The following is a 19782-nucleotide window of genomic DNA, read 5'->3' as shown; positions in this document are numbered from 1 at the left end:
TCCAAGATCCCTCCGCTCTTCAACACTCCCCAGAGCCCTAGCATTCACCCTGTAGGTCCCCGCTAACGTTAAGACGTCCCAAAAATGCAACACCTCACGTTTCGCTGTATTAAATTCCTCAGCCCACCTGGTCTAGTTCGTTGTCACGTGTACCGAGGTATTGTTGATGTCAAAAATTGCAGCAGAAATATGTCAGGTGACCCTCGGACTAACCTTGATTGGACTTTGTTGGATTCAAGTTATTCTCATGTATCTGTACACTGTAAATGGCCCAATTGTCATCCGCTGACTGGATAACACGCGACAAAAGCTTTTCATTGTACCTCGGTACACGTGACAATAAACTAAACTGTAAACTTTGTCTCTGGAGCTGGTGCGCTACAATGCCGAGAACTATATTCTCCACCTAACGTGCCCAGTTATTCCAGCACTTTGTACTTTTCCTTTACAAAGGAGATGGGTGTCAGGGGTTATGGGGGGAATGGAGGAGAATTGGGTTAGAGAGAAAGATTGAATGGCGGAGTGATGGGCCGAATGGCCTACGTCTTCTCCTACTACTTATGATCAAAAGGCACAGAAATAAGGGGATTGACAATAGGTGCAGGAGTAGGCCATTCGGCCCATCGAGCCAGCACGGCCATTCAATGTGATCATGGCTGATCATCCCCAATCAGTACCCCGTTCCTGCCTTCTCCCCATATCCCCTGACTCAGCTATTTTTAAGAGCCCTATCTAGCTCTCTCTTGAAAGTATCCAGAGAACCGGCCTCCACCGCCCTCTGAGGCAGAGAATGTCACAGACTCACAACTCTCTGTGAGAAAAAATGTTTCCTCGTCTCCGTTCTAAATGGCTTACCCCTTATTCTGTGGCCCCTGGTTCTGGACTCCCCCAACATCGGGAACATGTTTCCTGCCTCTAGCAGGTCCAAGCCCTTAACAATTGAGCAGGGAAGGGGATGGGAAGGCCAGAGGCCACATTGGTCATTCTCTCACCTCGTCGTTTTTCAGTGCCATAAAGTAGTAGTGGATATTCTTGTTGCGGGCGTACTCCTTAACACGGTTCTTGAACTCCTTGTGGTCCAGCACTTCCCCGCAGTACTCCAGGACAAAGCTATTCCTGCAGATACAAAGGCCACCATTATTGCAGTAATGTTTCACTGCCTTACCCCCTCTCAACCAACGACGTCTGCAAATACACACAGTTTCAACTTGAGGTTGACCAGAAAATGCCGGGTATTTGCATTTTTCCACAGTCTTCTCCTTGCGAATGAAACATAAACCAAAGGAATAGTTAGATCTCAGGCCGGGTGTTGAGCAGCCAGGTCGTTGTCTCTGTTGGCGTCAATGTCTGCCATGCCCTGACACAGCTCCATTTGGTGGGTGGTGGAGCGGGCACCCAGAGATGACATGGTTGGCTGTCTGTTGTTCTGTGTGAATGGCAGAGTCCAGTGAGTGTTGTTGAACACATGGATCACTGGTGTTGAGAGGGTTAGATCAGCCATGATTGTATGGTGGAGTGGACTTGATGGGCCGAATGGCCTAAATCTGCCCCTTGAACTTACGATCTAGCAGTGCAACCACATAGTGGCGTCACGGGTAGATCGGGTGGTAGACAGCTCTCTGCCACAGAAAGTAGTTAAGGCCAGCTCATTGGCTATATTTAAGAGGGAGTTAGATGTGGCCCTTGTGGTGAAAGGGATCAGGGGGTATGGAGAGAAGGCAGGTACAGGATACTGAGTTGGATGATCAGCCATGATCATATTGAATGGCGGTGCAGGCTCGAAGGGCCGAATGGCCTACTCCTGCACCTATTGTCTATGTTTCTATGTTTTGATACATTGGCCTTCATCAATCACGATAATGAGTATAGAGGTTGGGATGTTTTCTTGCAGTTGTACAAGGAGCTGTATTGGGAGCGCTGCGTTCACTTTTGGTCACCCTGCTTTGGGAAGGATGTCGTCTCGCTGGAAAGAGCGCAGAGAAAATTGACGAGGATGTTGCCAGGACTCGAGGGCTGGTGCTCCAGGGAGAGGTTGGGCAGGCTACGACTTTATTCCTCAGAGCGCAGGAGACTAAGGGGTGATCTTACAGAGGTGTACAAAGTCATGAGAGCGATAGGGTGAATACACTTTTTTTGTTTACACGGAGCAGGGGGAATCAGGAATCCGAGGACATAGGCTTGTGAACATGAGGGACAACCTTTTCACTCAGAGGGTGGAGGGTATGGAACGAGCTGCCAGAGGAGGTAGTTGAGGCAGGAACTAGAACAACATTTAAAGGACATTTGGGCAGATTCATGGATCCGACAGGTTTAGAGGGATTTGGCCCAAATGCAGCTGAAGGGGACTGGCTAAAATGGGGCATCAATTAATACGGACAACATTATGAAATCCCCGCCATAATTCCCTCCAGAAATGTGGTGTCCAGGCGGGTGAGGCGGCCGATCTCCACCTCACCGGGACTTCCGCGTCTGATGGGCGGGTGGAATTTGCTATGGAACTCCGACCTGGCTGGAGCCGGCAGGTCCGTTCCCATAGCCGACTTTGCGGTGGCTGGTTCCGGTATCGATAAGACTCCTCTCGGAGGCCGTGACCTCTGCAGGCCCGGCAACAGGGATAATCCAAAAAGGCTCTGGGACTAAGGGTGCCGGATCACCAGTGATGCACCTGGACCATAGAGGCAATGGACAGTATGGCTTCACTCACACTGACAGTTCTTTATCGGCTCGTAGTCCCCAGCCTTTCCTCTCAGTCAGGATAACATCCACATCTGCGTACTGCCGTCTCTGAAACCTCCGGTTAGTGCAGTACTCCCCGTGTAAGCATCTTGACGAACTGTGGAGGCAAGAACACGTGTCAGCTGCCGCTGCACAAAGATGCACGCCTCAAGTTTCCCCCTCCCCCGACTCTCAGTCTGAAGAAGGGTCGCCACCTGAAACGTCACCCATTCCTTTCCTCCAGAGATGCTGCCCGAGTTACTCCAGCAATTTGTGTCTATCCATCCTCTAGCCACAGTACTGCATTGACAATAGACAACAGGTGCAGGAATAGGCCATTCGTCCCTTCGAGCCAGCACCGCCATTCAATGTGATCATCCCCAATCAGTACCCCGTTCCTGCCTTCTCCCCTGACTCCCCTATTTTTAAGAGCCCTATCTAGCTCTCTCTTGAAAGCATCCAGAGAACCCGCCTCCATCGCCCTCTGAGGCAGAGAATTCCACAGACTCACCACTCTCTGTGAGAAAAAATGTTTCCTCGTCTCCGTTCTAAATGGCTTACTCCTTATTTTTAAACTGTGGCCCCGAGTTCAGGACTCACCCAACATCGGGAACATGTTTTCTGCCTCTAGCGTGTCCAAACCCTTAACAATCTTATATGTTTCATTGAGATCCCCTCTCCAGAGTGTACAAGCCCAGCTGCTCCATTCTCTCAGCATATGACAGCCCCACCATCCCGGGAATTAACCTTGTAAACCTACGCTGCACTCCCTCAATAGCAAGAATGTCCTTCCTCAAATTAGGAATGTCCTTCCTCAAAACTGCACACAATACTCCAGGTGTGGTCTCACTAGGGCTCTGTACAACTGCAGAAGAACCTCTTTGCTCTTATATTCGATTCCTCTTGTTATAAATGCCAACATGCCATTCGCTTTCTTCACTGCCTGCTGTACCTGCACGCTTACTTTCATAGACTGACATACAAGGACCCCCAGATCCCGTTGTACTTCCCCTTTTCCCAACTTGACACCATTGAGCATTCTACTTCTCACTCCCCACTCCACTGAACCTTTCATTACTTGCATGAATCTGCCTTAAGCATCTTCATTTAGTTTAGAGATATAGCATGGAAACAGGCCCTTCGGCCCACAAGTCCGGGCCAACCAACGATCACGCTAGTTTTAGCGTGCAAAATTAACGTGCCAATCAACCTACAAACCTGCAGGTCTTTGGAGTGTGGGAGGAAACCGGAGCACCTGGAGAAAACCCACGCAGTTACAGGGAGAACATACAAACTCCGTAGAGACAGCACCCGTGGTCAGGATTGAACCCAGTCTTTGGCGCTGTAAAGCAGCAACTCTGTGGGTGCGCCACCAAACCTCTTGACTTTTCGACACAGGGTGCTAACGTGCTTTGTTCCACCCCCTTCACTTCTGCAGCTTTCTCCTCTCTACTATAGTCAGACAGTCCGAAGAAAGGCTCTGTCCATGTCCTCCCAAGATGCTGCTTGACCCACTGAATTACTTCAGCAGTTTTGGTAAACCAGCATCTGCAGTTCATTGGTACACAAAATTGCTGGGGAAACTCAGCGGGTGCAGCAGCATCTATGGAGCGAAGGAAATAGGCGACGTTTCGGGCCGTAACCCTTCTTCAGACTGATGACTGCAGTTCATTGTCTCTTCTAAATATATTGACCAGTTCACCAGTCAATAACTGGTATCTTTTAATGTGTCAATTGAAAGTCTTATCATCAGTCAGGGAGGCACAGCGGTAGAGTTGCTGCCTTGCAGCGAATGCAGCACCGGAGACCCGGGTTCCATCCTGATTACGGGTGCTGTCTGTACGGAGCTCGCACGTTCTCCCCGTGACTTGCGTGGGTTTTCTCCAAGATCTTCGGTTTCCTCCCACGCTTCAAGGTCGTACAGGTTTGTAGGTTAATTGGCTTAGTAATTGTCCCTATTGGGTGTTGATGTGCGGGAATCGCTGGTCGGCGCGGACCCGGTGGGCCGAAGGGCCTGTTTCCGTGCTGTATGTCTAAACTAAAGATGGCATCTACTTTTGTCTGACACACCCACAATTAAGACTTGGCTTTGAGGACCTTCTTCAGCTGACAAAACTCTCGTTTTACTTTAAGAAGGAACTGCAGATGCTGGTTTAAACCGAAGATGGACACAATAAGCTGTAGTGACTCAGCGGGGCAGGCAGCACCTCTGGAGAAAATGAATGGGTGACGTTTCGGGTCCCACCACCTATTCCTTTTCGCCAAAGATGCTGCCTGACCTGCTGAGTCACTCCAGCTTATTATGTCTATTCTCCATTTACTGGCATCTCAACTTGATATTCAATTTCTTCCCCGGCTGTAGGTCACAATCATGGCAGGGTCAGATCCTTGGGGAAAAAATACTAACCATTTAATCCCATTCCTTAGTTTTCCCCTTTAGCATTGTTTCCTGGATGACAAAGGTGATTTGTGCTCGGCAAGGCCAGCAGCATAATCAAGGACCAGTCGCACCCTGGCCAGAAGTGTGAAAACGCATACCTCCAGATTCAGGGACAGTTTATACCCAGCTGTTATCAGGCAACTGAATCATCCCACCACAACCAGAGAGCAGTCCTGAACTACTATCTACCTCATTGGTGGCCCTTGGACTATCTTTGATCGAGCTTTACTGGCTTTACCTTGCACTAAAAGTTACACCCTTATCATGTATCCGTACATTGAAAACGGCTCGATTGTAATTAGGTAATATCTGTCCGCTGACTGGATAGCGCGCAACAAAAGCTTTTCACTGAACCTCAGTACGCGCGACAATAAACTAAACTGATCTGTGAAGTGGCTGTAAGTTAGCTTGATGAAAGCCAGGCACACTGAAGGCGACCCTTGCTCGAGTTACTGGGGTCGCTTCTCCAGCACCTCACCGAAAGGTCTGAATGACAATAAAGGATCTATCTATCTATCTATCAGCAAGGAAAATTTATGATGTTGCCAGGACTCGAGGGTCTGAGCTTCAGGGAGAGGGTGAGCAGGCAAGGGCTCTATACCTTGGAAGCGCAGGAGGATGAGGGGTGATCTTATAGAGATGTATAAAATCCATGAGAGGAATAGATCAGGTTGATGCACAGAGACTTTTGCCCAGAGTAGGGGAATCGAGGACCGGAGGACGTAGGTTTAAGGTGAAGGGGAAAAGATTTAATAGGAATCGGAGGGGTAACTTTTTTACACAAAGGGTGGTGGGTGTGTGGAACGAGCTGCCAGAGGAGGTAGTCGAGGCTGGGACTATCGCAACATTTAAGAAACAGTTAGGTGAAATGTGTAAGAAGGAACTGCAGATGCTGGTTTAAACCGAAGATAGACAAAAAAAGCTGGAGTAACTCAGCGGGACAGGCAGCATCTCTGGAGAGAAGGAATGGGTGACGTTGCAGGTTGAGACCCTTCTTTCGGTACATGGATAGGATAGGTTTGGGGGGGATATGGGCCAAATGTGGGGCAGTTGGGACTAGTATAGCTGGGATATGTTGGCCGGTGTGGGCGAGTTGGGCCAAGGGCCTGTTTCCATGCTGTATTACTATATGACTTTAAATAGTAACTGACCGTAAGTCAGAGGGTGGAGAATCTGTGGAATCCCTTGCCACAGAATTCTGTGGAAGACAAGTCAGTGGATATTTTTAAGGCAGAGAAAGTTAGATTCTTGATTAGTACGGGTGTCAGAGGTTACGGGGAGAAGCCCCCCGTGATTCCATGATAAGGGAATAACGTTTCGTGCAAGGTAAAGCCAGCAAAGTCCGATTAAAGACATGGGGAAAAGGCAGGAGAATGGGGTTAAGAGGGAGAGATAGATCAGCCATGATTGAATGGCTTAGTCTAGATGGGCCGAATGGCCTAATTCTACTCCTATCACTTATGACCTTAGGTAAGGAGTGGGGAGAAAGTGTTTATCCGTGGCCGAGGTATTTTCAGAAAGCCATTTACCATTCTATCATGAGTAAGCGGTTGAGGCAATCCTCGCCACAGGCCAGCTCTCCGCGCTCTCGATCCTCCCGCGGCAGCACACACTCACACTGCATACGTTTGATGTCCCGGTGAGACTTGCTCTTCTTCCTGTGAAAGATAAATCACTCCAGTTAGGGCTGAGGAAAGGCAATAGACAATAGGTGCAGGAGTAGACCATTCGGCCCATTCGAGCTAGCACTGCCATTCACTGTGATCATGGCTGATCATCCCCAATCAGTACCCCGTTCCAGCCTTCCCCCCATATCCCCAGACCGCTATTTTTAAGAGCTCAATCCAACTCTCTCTGGAAAACATACAGAGAATTGTAATACAGAGCATACAGGAATTACACAAACCTGGCTATGTTACACAAATGTTGCCGACTTTAAAAAAAAAAAAAACACAAATTACTGCAGAAAAAGTAAACAAACATTTCTCTAACTGTTTGATACAAAGTTTTTAGGACATACTTTTTGATTAACCTCGCTGGAGACCATCAGACTATCTTTAATCAGATCAATTCCTGGTCAATTCGTCCCTTCCCACCCGAACCACCCCCTCTCCAGGCACTTTCCCTTGCAACTGCAAGAAATGCTACACGTGTCGCTTTACCTCCCCACTTGACTCCATCCAAGGACCCAAGAAGTCTTTCCAGGTGAGGCAGAGGTTCACCTGCACCTCCTCCAACCTCATCTATTGCATCCGCTGCTCTAGGTGTCAGCTGCTCTACATCGGTGAGACCAAGCGTAGGCTTGGCGATCGCTTCGCCCAACACCTCCGCTCGGTTCGCAATAACCAACCTGATCTCCCGGTGGCTCAGCACTTCAACTCCCCCTCCCATTCCGAATCCGACCTTTCTGTCCTAGGCCTCCTCCATGGCCAGAGTAAGGCCCACATTAAATTGGAGGAGCAGCACCTTATATTTCGCTTGGGCAGTTTGCACCCCAGCGATATGAACATTGACTTCTCTAATTTCAGGTAGTCCCTACTTTCTCCTCCCCTTCTCAGCTCTCCAACAGCCCACTTGCGCCACCTCTTCCTTTCTTCTCCCCCCCCCCCCCCCCCCCCCAACCCTCACATCAGTCTGAAGAAGGGTTTCGACCCGAAACGTTGCCCATTTCCTTCCTGCCATAGATGCTGCCTCACCCGCTGAGTTTCTCCAGCATTTATGTCCAGCTATCTTTAATCGGACTTTAGTTTGGAGATACAGCGCGGAAACAGGCCCTTCTGCCCGAGTCCACCCCGACCAGCGATCCCCGCTTATTAACACTACCCTACACACACGGGACAATTTTACATTTACACCAACCAATTAACCGACAAACCTGTACGTCTTTGGAGTGTGGGAGGAAACCGGAGCACCCGGAGACAACCCACACAGGTCAGAGGGAGAACGTACAAACTCCGTACAGACAGCACCCGTAGTCAGGATCGAACCCGGGTCTCCGGCGCTGTAAGGCAGCAGCTCTACTGCTGTGCCACCGGCCGCCCCAACTTTACCCTGTACTAAACGTTATTCCCTTTATCCTGTATCTGTATACAGCGACTGGCTTCAATGTAATCATGTATCGTCTTTCTGTTGACTGGATAGCACACAACAAAGAAAGCTTTTCGCTGTACCTCCGTACACGTGACAATAAACGACACTAGAAAGAACTCTGATAGAAAAAGAGAGCAAACAAATATTGCCCAAAAAAAAGACACAAAGTGCTGGAGTAACTCTGTGAGTCAGGCAGCATCTCTGGTGAACATGGAATGGCGACGTTTTGGGTTTGAGAAACGCCTGAAGATTGGTCTCGACCTGAAACGTCACCTATCCATGTTCTCCACAGATGCTGCCTGACTCACTGAAATACTCCAGCACTTTGTGCTTTTTTTTGTGTAGGTGGCATCTGCAGTTCCTTGTGTCTCTAAACAAATATTATCCGTGGGTTGAACTTTACATTCACTCCACGCTGTTCTGGAGTTCCCCATCATTTTAAAGACCTTGATTGGACTAATTCCTAACGCAGAGAATACAGAACAAACTAACTAACTTCGGATACAACTTCCCTTAAAAACCCAGAGAGTTGTGAAATTGTGGAATTCCCTGCCACAGAGGGCAGTGAAGGCCAAGTCACTGGATGGATTTAAGAGAGGGTTAGATAGAGCTCTAGGGGCTAGTGGAGTCAAGGGATATGAGGAGAAGGCAGGCACGGGTTATTGATTGGGGACAATCAGCCATGATCACAATGAATGGCGGTGCTGGCTCGAAGGGCCGAATGGCCTCCACCTGCACCTATTGTCTATGTTTCTATGTAAAAACCTCTCTGAACAAACAGTGTGAAGATCCAAAACACTGACAGTACGATGCTCGAGGCCAGGTAAAGGTAAATGTAGATCATTGTCACGTGTACCGAGGTACAGTGAAAAGCTTTTGTTGCATGCTATCCAGTCAGCAGTAAGACAATACATGATTACAATCCAGCCAATTACAGTGTACAGATACATGATCAGGGAATAACGTTCAGTGCAAGGTAAAGCCAGTAAAATCCGATCAAAGATAGTACGAGGGTCACCAATGAGGTGGCTAGAAGTTCAGGATAGGATAGATTTATAGACAATAGACAATAGGTGCAGGAGTAGGCCATTTGGCCCTTCGAGCCAGCACCGCCATTCAATGTGATCATGGCTGATCATCCACAATCAGTACCCCGTTCCTGCCTTCTCCCCATATCCCCTGACTCCCCCTATCTTTAAGAGCCCTATCTCTTGAAAGCATCCAGAGAACAGAGAACAAAGCAAGCATCCACCCCCCTCTGAGGCAGAGAATTCCACAGACTCACAACTCTCTGTGAGAAAAAGTGTTTCCTCGTCTCCATTCTAAATGGCTTACCCCTTATTTGGAGGGATACGGGCCCAAAGGAGGCAGGTAGGACTAGTGTATGTTGGTCGGTGTGGGCAAGTTGGGCAGAAGGGCCTGTTTCCACGTTGTATGAGTCGACATCTCTACCAGTTCTGCGTTCAGATGGTGCAGATGATGTACATGATAAGGGAATAACGTTTAGTGCAAGCTAAAGCCAGCAAAGTCCGATCAAGGATAGTCCGAGGGTCTCCAATGAGATGGATAGTAGTTCAGGACTGCTCTCTGGTTGTGGTAGGATGATTCAGTTGCCTGATCAACAGCTGGGAAGAAACTGTAGACAGACACAAAAAGCTTGAGTAACTCAGCAGGTCAGACAGTGCTGCAGAAAAGGAATAGGTGACATTTTGGGTCAAGACCCTTCTTGAGAAACTGTCCCTGAATCTGGAGGTGTGCGTTTGCACATTTCTATACCCTTTGCCTGATGGGAGAGGGGAGAAGAGGGAGTGGCCGGGGTGCGACTGATCCTTGATGATGCTGCTGACCTTGCCGAGGCAGCGTGAGGTGTAGATGGAATCAATGGAAGGGAGGTTGATTTGTGTGATGGTCTGGGCTGTGTCCACAATGCGCTGCAAAGGTCAGCAAATGGTTTCATGTCTTTTGAAAGGTATTATGGTGACAACAGTGTTGAAGAGTAGAGAAACAGGGCAAGCCAAATATTGCAAATAAGGATAGAAATTAGTGGATAACAAAATCAGCATCCATGATAAAAAAAAACAGGTCATCTATCCTGTAGACATAAAAAGCCGGAGTAACTCAACGGGTCAGGCAGCATCTCTGGAGAAAAGGAATGGGTGAAGGTCTGAAGAAGGGTCCGACCCAAAATGTCACCCATTCCTTCTCTCCAGAGATGAGAACTGAGCTACTCCAGCTTTTTGAGTCTATCTTCGGTTTAAATCATCTTTCCTACACAGGTCAACTATCCTTGTCTTCCAGGGGTCCATTTTGACCGTGATCCCTAATCTAAACTCTCGCACTAATGGACCACAGGGGATGGGGAAGAATTGTGTCCGTTGTTGCCGATTGTCCGCTATAACCAAATAAGGGATTTTGTCTAGACACCTAGCAGTCACTCCGTGACACAACAAGTTCAAACACAAAATTCTTTATCTATATATACCTATAAAAGTCTCATCTTGTGTGTCTGTCTGTATGTTTTGTATCTTCCTCAAAACGCTACGCGCTAGCACTTCAATTTTTACATATTCTAACACATTATTGCCCACCATGCCATAATCAGGTTCACCAGATTTCATGCTGTATTTCAAAAGTTATTGATGATTAAAGCTTTAAAAAAGCCAAATTTAGCATGATTTTTTACTGTTAAAATCCTTCCTGCCAGCTTCCAACACACTTCGATACAAAGTTGCAAGACAGGAACCCTCTGAACTTTTCACCTCAATGGGATATTACAGCAACAGGAGGGGGAGGGTGAATTGGTATTGCAATTGGAACTGTTGCGGCAGGCAGCAATTGGAATCTTTTTTTAAGTCCGAAGTGCAATTGGACATTTTTTTTAAAGTCCACTGCTGAAGGGAGGCAGGGGAGTGCTGGAATCTTACGTTGGGGAACAGGTTGCGTTTAGGGACCATGCCTCCCGTTTGACAGGGACCCAACGGGTCCCAGTTGGTCTAGTAACAGCTAAAAAAAAATTTTTTGTTGCTGCAAGCAGAAAATACTAAAGGCTCTTTGTTATATTCATTAATAGAATTGGGCCCCATATCTGAGGAAGGATGTGCTGGCGCTGGAGCGGGTCCAGAGGAGGTTTACGAGAATGATACCAGCAATGAGTGGGTTAATATATAGTGAGCATTTGACGGCACTGGGCCTGACCTCGCTGGAGCTTAGAGGGATGAGGGGAGAACCACAGGGAAACTTAGCGAAGTGAAAGGCTTGGATAGTGACAATAGACAATAGGTGCAGGAGTAGGCCATTCGGCCCTTCGAGCCAGCACCACCATTCAATGTGATCATGGCTGATCATCCCCAATCAGTACCCCGTTCCTGCCTTCTCCCCATAGCCCCTGATTCCGCTATCTTTAAGAGCCCTATCTAGCTGGATGTGGAGAGGATGCTTCCACTAGTGGGAGAGTCTAGCTCCAGAGACCCATCTTCGATTCTGACTACGGTGCTATCTGGACGGAGTCTGTACATTCTCCCTGTGACCGTGTGGGTTTTCTCCGAGTGCTCTGGTTTCCTCCCACACGCCAAAGATTTACAGGTTTGCAGGTTAATTGGCTTGGTATAATGTAAATTGTCCTTGGTGTGTGCAGGATAGTGTCGGTGTGCGGGGATCGCTGGTCGGTGCGGACTCGGTGGGCCGTAGGGCCAGTTTTGGGCTGTATTTCTAAACTAAACATAGAACAGCACAGGAATAGACCATTCGGCACACAACGTTAGTTTCAACAATCATGCCCAGTTAGGCCTGCACATGATCCATATCCTTATATTCCTTGCATATCCATGTCCCTTTCCAAAAGACTTTTAAACGCCACCAACATATCTGCCTCCACCACCATCCCTGGCAACACATTCCAGGCACTCATCACTCTCAGAGTAAAAAAAAAAACTTGCCCCGCTCATCTCCTCTAAATTGTGCTCCTCTCACTCTAAAGCTATGCCCTGGTGTCTTTGACATTTCCACCCTGGGAAAAAGGTTCTGTCTACGCTATCTATACCTCTCATCAATTTATACACTTTAATCAGGACTCCCTTCAACTCTGGCATTCCGGAGAAAACAATCCAATTTTGTGGAAGTCTCTGCCTCAGAGGGCGGTGGAGGCAGGCTCTCTGGATGCTTTCAAGAGAGAGCTAGATAGGGCTCTTAAAAATAGCGGAGTCAGGGGATTAGGGAGAAGGCAGGAACGGGGTACCGATTGGGGATGATCAGCCATGGTCACATTGAATGGCGGTGCTGGCTCGAAGGGCCGAATGGCCTACTCCTGCACCTATTGTCTATTATTTTGTTTTTGTTACAAATACCCCCTAATTTGAGAGTGTCCCCTTCGCTGACTCTTTGTCTGATGAAGGGCTTCGACCCGAAACATCACCTATTCCTCTCCTCCAAAGATGCTGCCTGACCCACTGAGTTACTCCAGCATTTTGTGTCTAACCCCTAATCTGGATAGCATTCTGGTAGACATAGGCTTTCCGAGTACCTCCATAAATCTCCTCCCAGAGGACATTGGTTAAAGGTGAAAAGATTTAATAGGAATCTGAGCGATAACTTTTTCCAAAAGGTGGTGGGCGGGTGTATGGAACAAGCTGCCAGTGGAGGTAGCTGAAGCTGGGACTATCCCAACGTTGAAGAAACAGTCAGGCAGGTCCACGAAGGGATATGGGCCAAACGCGGGCAGGTGGGACTAGTGTAGCTTGGATATGTTGTCCGGTGTGGGCAAGTTGGGCCGAAGGGCCTGTTTCTACGCTGTATCACTCTGCGACTCTCTCTCTGTGACTCGAAAATGGAGGTCTCTCAGTTCTGCCATTATTCTGGCAAATCTCCTCTGCATCTTCTGCAAGCCCACCAGTAAATAAAATGCTGGCTCAAGTATTGAACACAATACTCTAGCTCCACCAGGTACGTTTCGCATACCCAGGACGTAAATTTGTTGATTCTGGATTTGTACATATTTTTTCGACTGTGTTTGGTTCTGGCATATCTGTTCATCATTAGTTGTTCATAAATAAGTGAAATAAAATTGTTATGTGCTATTAAAGTTGCCAGGGGTAAACGGGGCAAAAAAGGTTGGGACCCAATAGACAATAGGTGCAGGAGTAGGCCATTTGGCCCTTCGAGCCAGCACCGCCATTCAATGTGATCATGGCTGATCATCCCCAATCAGTACCCCGTTCCTGCCTTCTCCTCATATCCCCTGACTCAGCTATTTTTAAGAGCCCTATCTAGCTCTCTCTTGAAAGCATCCAGAGAACCTGCCTCCACCGCCCTCTGAGGCAGAGAATTCCTCACCCACCACTCTCTGTGAGAAAAAGTGTTTCCTCGTCTCCGTTCTAAATGGCTTACTCCTTATTCTTAAACTGTGGCCCCTGGTTCTGGACTCCCCCAACATCGGGAACATGTTTCCTGCCTCTAGCATGTCCAAACCCTTAACAATCTTATATGTTTCAATGAGATTCCCTCTCATCCTTCTAAACTAGAGTGTACAAGCCCAGCTGCTCCATTCTCTCAGCATATGACAGTCCCGCCATCCTGGGAATTAACCTTGTAAACCTACGCTGGACTCCCTCAATAGCAAGAATGTCCTTCCTTAAATTAGGGGACCAAAACTGCACACAACTGCTCGGGCGGTTGAAAACTTGGCGCGACTCCCATTTAAAATCCATGGTTTAATTACAGTTTAATTTAAAAAAAAACACTCAAATAGTCACCTCTCTGTCAGGTACAAGTTTTCATCAATTAATTCGAAGTAAGGTGGCATCATTGCCAACTTTGACTGCTCCTTCCACCACTGAGAGCTTTTGAATGTCTCCATCTTGCAGACGAGAGTGACCCACTCCGTGGTGGGCGTTGTGACCAGCGGATGGGGATGGGTGTGGACCTGCTCAAAGTACCGGGTGTCCGCGTCGCACTCCAGGTCCGTGTCCACCTCTTCCGCCTGCGGCTTGTGGCACTCCCCCCGCTGCTCGTCGTCAGACTTCTTCTCCAGCTCCTTGACCCTCGACTCCTTCTCCGCCGTCGAGTCGCTGGCCTTCAGCACCAGGGTGGTCCCCTTGCTGGAGTTGCTGGTGATTTCGTGGGCCTGCAGGGAGCTCACGCCTTTGGGGACGCAGCGCGGGTCGCGGTTGACCGTCTCCCAGTTGTTGTAGCTGGCAAAGTCGTCCGTCATGGAATCGGGTTGTACCTGACCTTGAGCATCCGAGCCGGAGATGTCTTGAACCAACTGGTAGTTATTGTAGATGACCGATTTCGCGCTCAGCCTGGGGTCCCAGTAAGCTGCTCTGTTGCCGTGCCAGCTTTCGCTCCTGTTTGGCAGGTCCGCCTCCTCGGTTTGGAAGCGGTACTTGCGGTACAACCCGTAGCTGCTGTCTGGCTGCTGACAACTGCTGCTGGGAGCTTCAGCCTGAGCCGGGTCCCAGTCGAGGCGTTCCAAGTACTCTGGGCTGCGATATGATCTCCGCTCCTGGGCCTGCTCTTGGGGCCACGGGGCAGCCTGCCGGCTGTCCGGCTTCTCTCCGGCACCTATCACCACCGCACGAAACGGCTGGGCGCTGTTCTGTGCCGCCGGTAAACCAGGCAAGTGGCCGCCGGCCGATTGCTGGTGCCTCTCCGCCGTGGCGGCCGCGCTTGCCGACTCCGCCGAGCCAAGTCCCTCGCTTGAGGGAGGGAGCTGGTTTTGGACGAGGGGGAACCTCTTGGGTTGGCTGGTGCTGTCGGCCTTGTCCGTCGACAACTGCTGCTTGCAGCTCTTGTGGCTCTCGCTCACCGGTGAAAGTTGGCTTGAGGAAGCTTGGGGTTGGTCCTCCGATACTGGCGGTGGTGATGATGAGGGGGAGTGGACCCCATGAACGACGTCGCCACCCTGACCAAGGTCACCGTCCAGTACCTGCGGGACACTCCCAAGTTCAACACCATTTGGCTGATGTCCCTGGCTGGGCTTGCTGCCTTCCATGCCCAAATGCCTCTTCTCTTGTTGATTAACTCGAGTGGACGAGGACGGAGAGGACATCAGGACCCTCTCCTCCAAAGTCAGGGAGGAATTCTTCGGGACGATCACAACAGACTGCAAGCGGTTCCTGGGGACGCTGCCATCGTCCGAATCCGAGCTGGTTTCACTCTCCTCGCTCTCCTGTTCGCTGCTGCTCTTGGCATCCTCCGAACAGTCTCCGTTTCCGGAGCTCACACTGTTGCACTCGACCTTCATGCAGCTACTGTCGCAGTCGGACTTGGTCTTGTAACTCTGGGAATTGCGTTCCACTTCATTCGAGCTGGTAAGGTCGGCCGGGCTCAACGGCGGCGGACCTTCAGTCACCATCTCCACAATTAAATCGTCTTCCGTTCCTTCCTCGTCTTCGGAGATGTCCATGGGTGGCTCTAGCTCGACCTTCACGGAACTGTCCGGTCTGGCAATGAAAGAGGTCTCTCCGTTATTTGATGACGGGCTCTCGATCTTCACCGCTGCAGACTCTTTAGCTTCGGAATTAAGGCGACTTGCCAAATCCATGTAGAGTCTAACTTTCTCGACCGAATCCCAATTCTGGTGGCTGGACATGGCATTCTGTAGACTCACGCAACTGCTAAAGCTATTTGTGTTGTAATACAGTTTATCATTCCTCAGTTCAGAGCCACCTCCTTCATTGACGTGTTGACTGTCCACCGCGCGGCTTTCCGTTGGCTCTCTGCCCGTGAGCTTCACGTCTCTCGTGCAACCTTCGGGGTCGGCTGTGATGATCACCGTCTCTTCCAAGTTGGAGCGGGAGACGGATGTGAACTCACCCAGGTTGGGGTAGACCAATATCTGTTCCCTCTTGGTGTAGTGTGAAGGGTGAAATTCCTCCACTTTATGGTGAGCCGAGTACTGGACCTCATCTGGGCTGGAATACGGCGGTGTCTTCAAAGTGTTATCCATGAAACGAGGTGGGGACGGCATGTCATCTGTTAAGTCATGAGACGAGACCATCAAAGTAGTCTCACGCTGAGATAAAGCTTTATGTTCTTCATCTGACTTCTGAGCAAGATGAAGCTTTTGCCCGAAGTCCGTCTAATTTGGAACTAGCCGTTTCAACAGTGGGTCTGAAGAGGCAACACGCCCTTGAGCAATCCGACGTGGGATACGGGGAAGTGCTGACGGAATTGTTAGGTTGGTGGTCAAGTGAGGAACAAACATGGTCTGATCGATGAACATGTTGTGTTGTCCCCGACTCGCGCAGTTCAGCAACTTCACCAAAGTCATCGTTTGACTCGGAGAACAAAGTCCTTCTTAATTCCCTGTCAGACGGAAATAGAGGCAAAGTCCGTATCTTATGCGGTCGAGAACTCGACACATTTATTCTCGCCTTCCGATCTGACCGACTGCATTCCCAAGGGTCTAACTCGGTTTCCGGATCAGAAGAGTCCACTTTAGTTAACGTAATTTCCAAAGAAGGATGCGACTCCGAATGGGACGGGGTGACGACTGAGTTCTTATCTGACCGACTGTTTGCCCACGAGTCCAGTTCAGCCTCCGCAGAATCCATTGCAACCACCTCCATCTCACAAAACGCACTCGATTTAGCGCGAGATCGCGTCACCATTACGTTCTTGTCCGACGTGCTGTTGGCCCACGAATCAAACTCTGGTTCGGAAAAGTCCATTCTGACCACCTCCATTTGATGACAATTGGTAGATTTAGAATTATGCGGAGATATCCGTAAATTAATATCTGGCTTGAGACTTCTCCGAGAATCGGCTTCCAGCTCCGGGGAATCGCCTGGAGTTGCTCCTGTGCCGCAACAAGTGGGAATCTGGGAATGAGATGGAGCTGCCTGTGAGTTACTGTCGAGCTTGGAACATTTCAAGTCCACCTCTGGTCCTGGGGAGGCCTTCTTTAATGAACCCTCATGGCAAGAGATTGGGGATTTGGAATGAGATGAAGTAGTCCTCGGGTGGCCCTCGGATTTGGAGAGCTTCCTGCAGTCCGATTCCAGATCAGACAAGTTGGTTCGGGCCGCCTCAGCTTTATGACAGGAAGCCGATGATTTTGAATGACACAAAGGGATTTTTGAATGACAGTCCGATTTGGACAATTTTTTAGAATCTGGCTCTAGTTCGGAAGAATTAACTTTAGAGCTTTCCGAGTCGACACACGACGCAGGTACCCTGGATACTTTAGAATGAGACTTAGTCCTTCTGGTCTCTCTCTCTGATTCAGAGCAGGATGACGTTGCCCTCACATCTCTATCTGGCCGTGACTGGTATTTCCTCAAATCTCTGTATGATTTAGAACGCAATGAAGTCCTTCTCAGGTAATTTGACCGCGGGTGATACCTTCTAGAATCTTCCTCAGTATCAGAACAAGAGGAAGCGTCTCTTAAATCGGCGCACAGTTTGGTTCGGGAAGATTTGCTCCTTTCCGAGTGAGGGGAACCGCGGCGATGTCTGTCCTTCTCAGAATGGTGCGAGCTCCTCGACCAGTCTGACTTGGAGTAGGAAGGAGGTGCCCTTGAATCTCTGTCGGAGCGAGATCGAGACGAAGTGAGCCTCTCTTCTCTTCCATACTTTGAGTGGGATGAAGTCCTCCTTGTATCTCGATCAGACTTGGAGCGGCCACTGCTTCTCCGGTCTCGCTCGGACTTGGAATGGGAAGACACCTTTTCCACCTCGTCGGTTCTGGAAGCCACTGGATGTTTCTTAACCTCTCGACCCGATTCAGCATTCTTCGCATCGTGCGACTTCAAACTAGGCGACTTCCTCAGCAAATCCACCTCAGAGTCAGAGTCGGCCGAGACTGCTTGTACAACCTCCTCTGCCTGAACAACCTTCGTCGGTTCGTCATTTTCAGAAGACGAGGAGGCATTCCTGAACTCCTCCTCGTTCTCACCTTTCCCAAGGTGGGCCGTGCCGAGATTCTGAATGGATGGTGTTGTTTCATCAGCTGCCTTTATCATAGTTTCGGTTCCTCCTGAACACAATGTCTTGATGGATGTGTCCATTGGTTCGTCCACTGATGAGCTGCACTGCTCCCTGTCCGAGACGCTCAGAGGTTTGGCTGCATCGTTCAGATGCTTCTTCTTGAAGTGCACCTTGCTCCATTCGACCTTCGACTTGGGTGACGGCGATTTTGCAGTCTCCTGAACATCGGCAGAGTCCGAATCACTTTTACTATCCTGGCTCCCTCTCATGGACAGCGGGGGCAATGACGGAGGTGAAGTCTTGACCTCGTCCAACTCGGACCCAATGGCACTTTGGAACCTATTGCGCAAAGTCTTTGTCACATTGAAGGTGAAAGACACCTTCTGACGCCCCTGGTCCTCAAGGTTGACCTTGGCCTTGGTGCCCTTCGGGAGAAAGCGACTGCAACCTTTCGATGCTTGGGCCTTGAGTGCACTCAATAGGGATAGATTGTCCGATTTGACCTGGAATGGGATTGGAGAAGCTTTAGGTACGGTTTTTGCAAAGTTCATATTAGTACAAACAAATCTCTCAATTAAATGCAAATCAAAGCAACAATTTTTAACATTAGAACTAAAGTTAGGGGGTTGGTTTTTTCCTTTTTTCTTTTTTCTTTTTTTATATACAAGTTTTCTTTTAAACATTTAACTATATTTACATAGAGACCGGGGGAGGTCTATATTCAATGTGTATTTTGACACTGGAATCATATTTAGGTTATACCTGTTATTAATGTAATCCTGATCCCTATGTATCAATATCATTGTTAGGTTCATCACTATTCTTTTTTGTTGTTGTTTTGTTTTTGTTTTTGAAAAAAAGCTAATAAAAAGATTTTAAAAGAAAAAAAGAAAAGAGCTAAAGTTAGACAACACAGGGTACAGGGTACAGAAGCTTGATAGCGCACACCACCAGACTCAAGAACAGCTTCTTCCCCTCTGTTATCAGGCTTCTGAACGGCCCTTCCATAAGCTAGGGTACTGTCCGATTCACCTCTACCCCATTGCGGACATTGGACTTTGTCTGTGGAACTGGTGCGCTACAATGCTGAGAACTATATTCTGCACTCTGTATCTTCCCCTTTGCTCTACCTATTGTACTGGAGTTTGACGATTATATTTATGTGTAGTATTATCTGACCTGATCGTGTAGCATGCAAACTAAGCTTTTCATTGTACCTCGGTACACGTGACAATAATAAACCTCAATCTGTAACCATTATAAACGGTTCTTAAGAAACCTTAAAGTCTCTAATCATTGGAAATCTATCAAAATGAAACTTAAAAGCAACAATTGATCAAAGATTTTATATAATCTTTGAAAATATGTTCCACATTTATATCAGCCTCTACATGAGGATACATTGCCCCCCTCAAACCCTTGGCTCTAACTCCCCGCTAACTGTAAGCTCCAAAATTAGCTCCTCTCGAAGCACCCTATCATTCTCCATGACATCCTAATGACTTTGAATCCAGTCTGGTATAAAATCGTCAAGAGTGTTTTAATGTCATATGTCCTGGATAGAACAATGAAATTCTTACTTGCTGCAGCACAACAGAATATGTAAACAT

The 19782-nt window shown here is 48.6% G+C and overlaps 1 protein-coding gene across 1 annotated transcript in view; it reads right to left on the bottom strand.

The window, feature by feature from the left end:
• Positions 1-19782, bottom strand: part of setd2 (SET domain containing 2, histone lysine methyltransferase) — a 117488-nt gene that overhangs the window by 55865 nt on the left and 41841 nt on the right. The window contains 5 exon segments of the mRNA XM_033020298.1: positions 993-1116; positions 2705-2833; positions 6685-6813; positions 13993-16277; positions 16279-18675. Of these exon segments, the coding sequence (XP_032876189.1) occupies positions 993-1116; positions 2705-2833; positions 6685-6813; positions 13993-16277; positions 16279-18675 (5064 nt within the window).

This window comes from Amblyraja radiata, chromosome 4 (genome assembly GCF_010909765.2).
Source record: "Amblyraja radiata isolate CabotCenter1 chromosome 4, sAmbRad1.1.pri, whole genome shotgun sequence".
NCBI classification, from domain to species: Eukaryota; Metazoa; Chordata; class Chondrichthyes; order Rajiformes; family Rajidae; genus Amblyraja; species Amblyraja radiata.
Note: the sequence above shows the minus strand (reverse complement) of the source record. Positions and strands in the feature narration are given on the sequence as shown.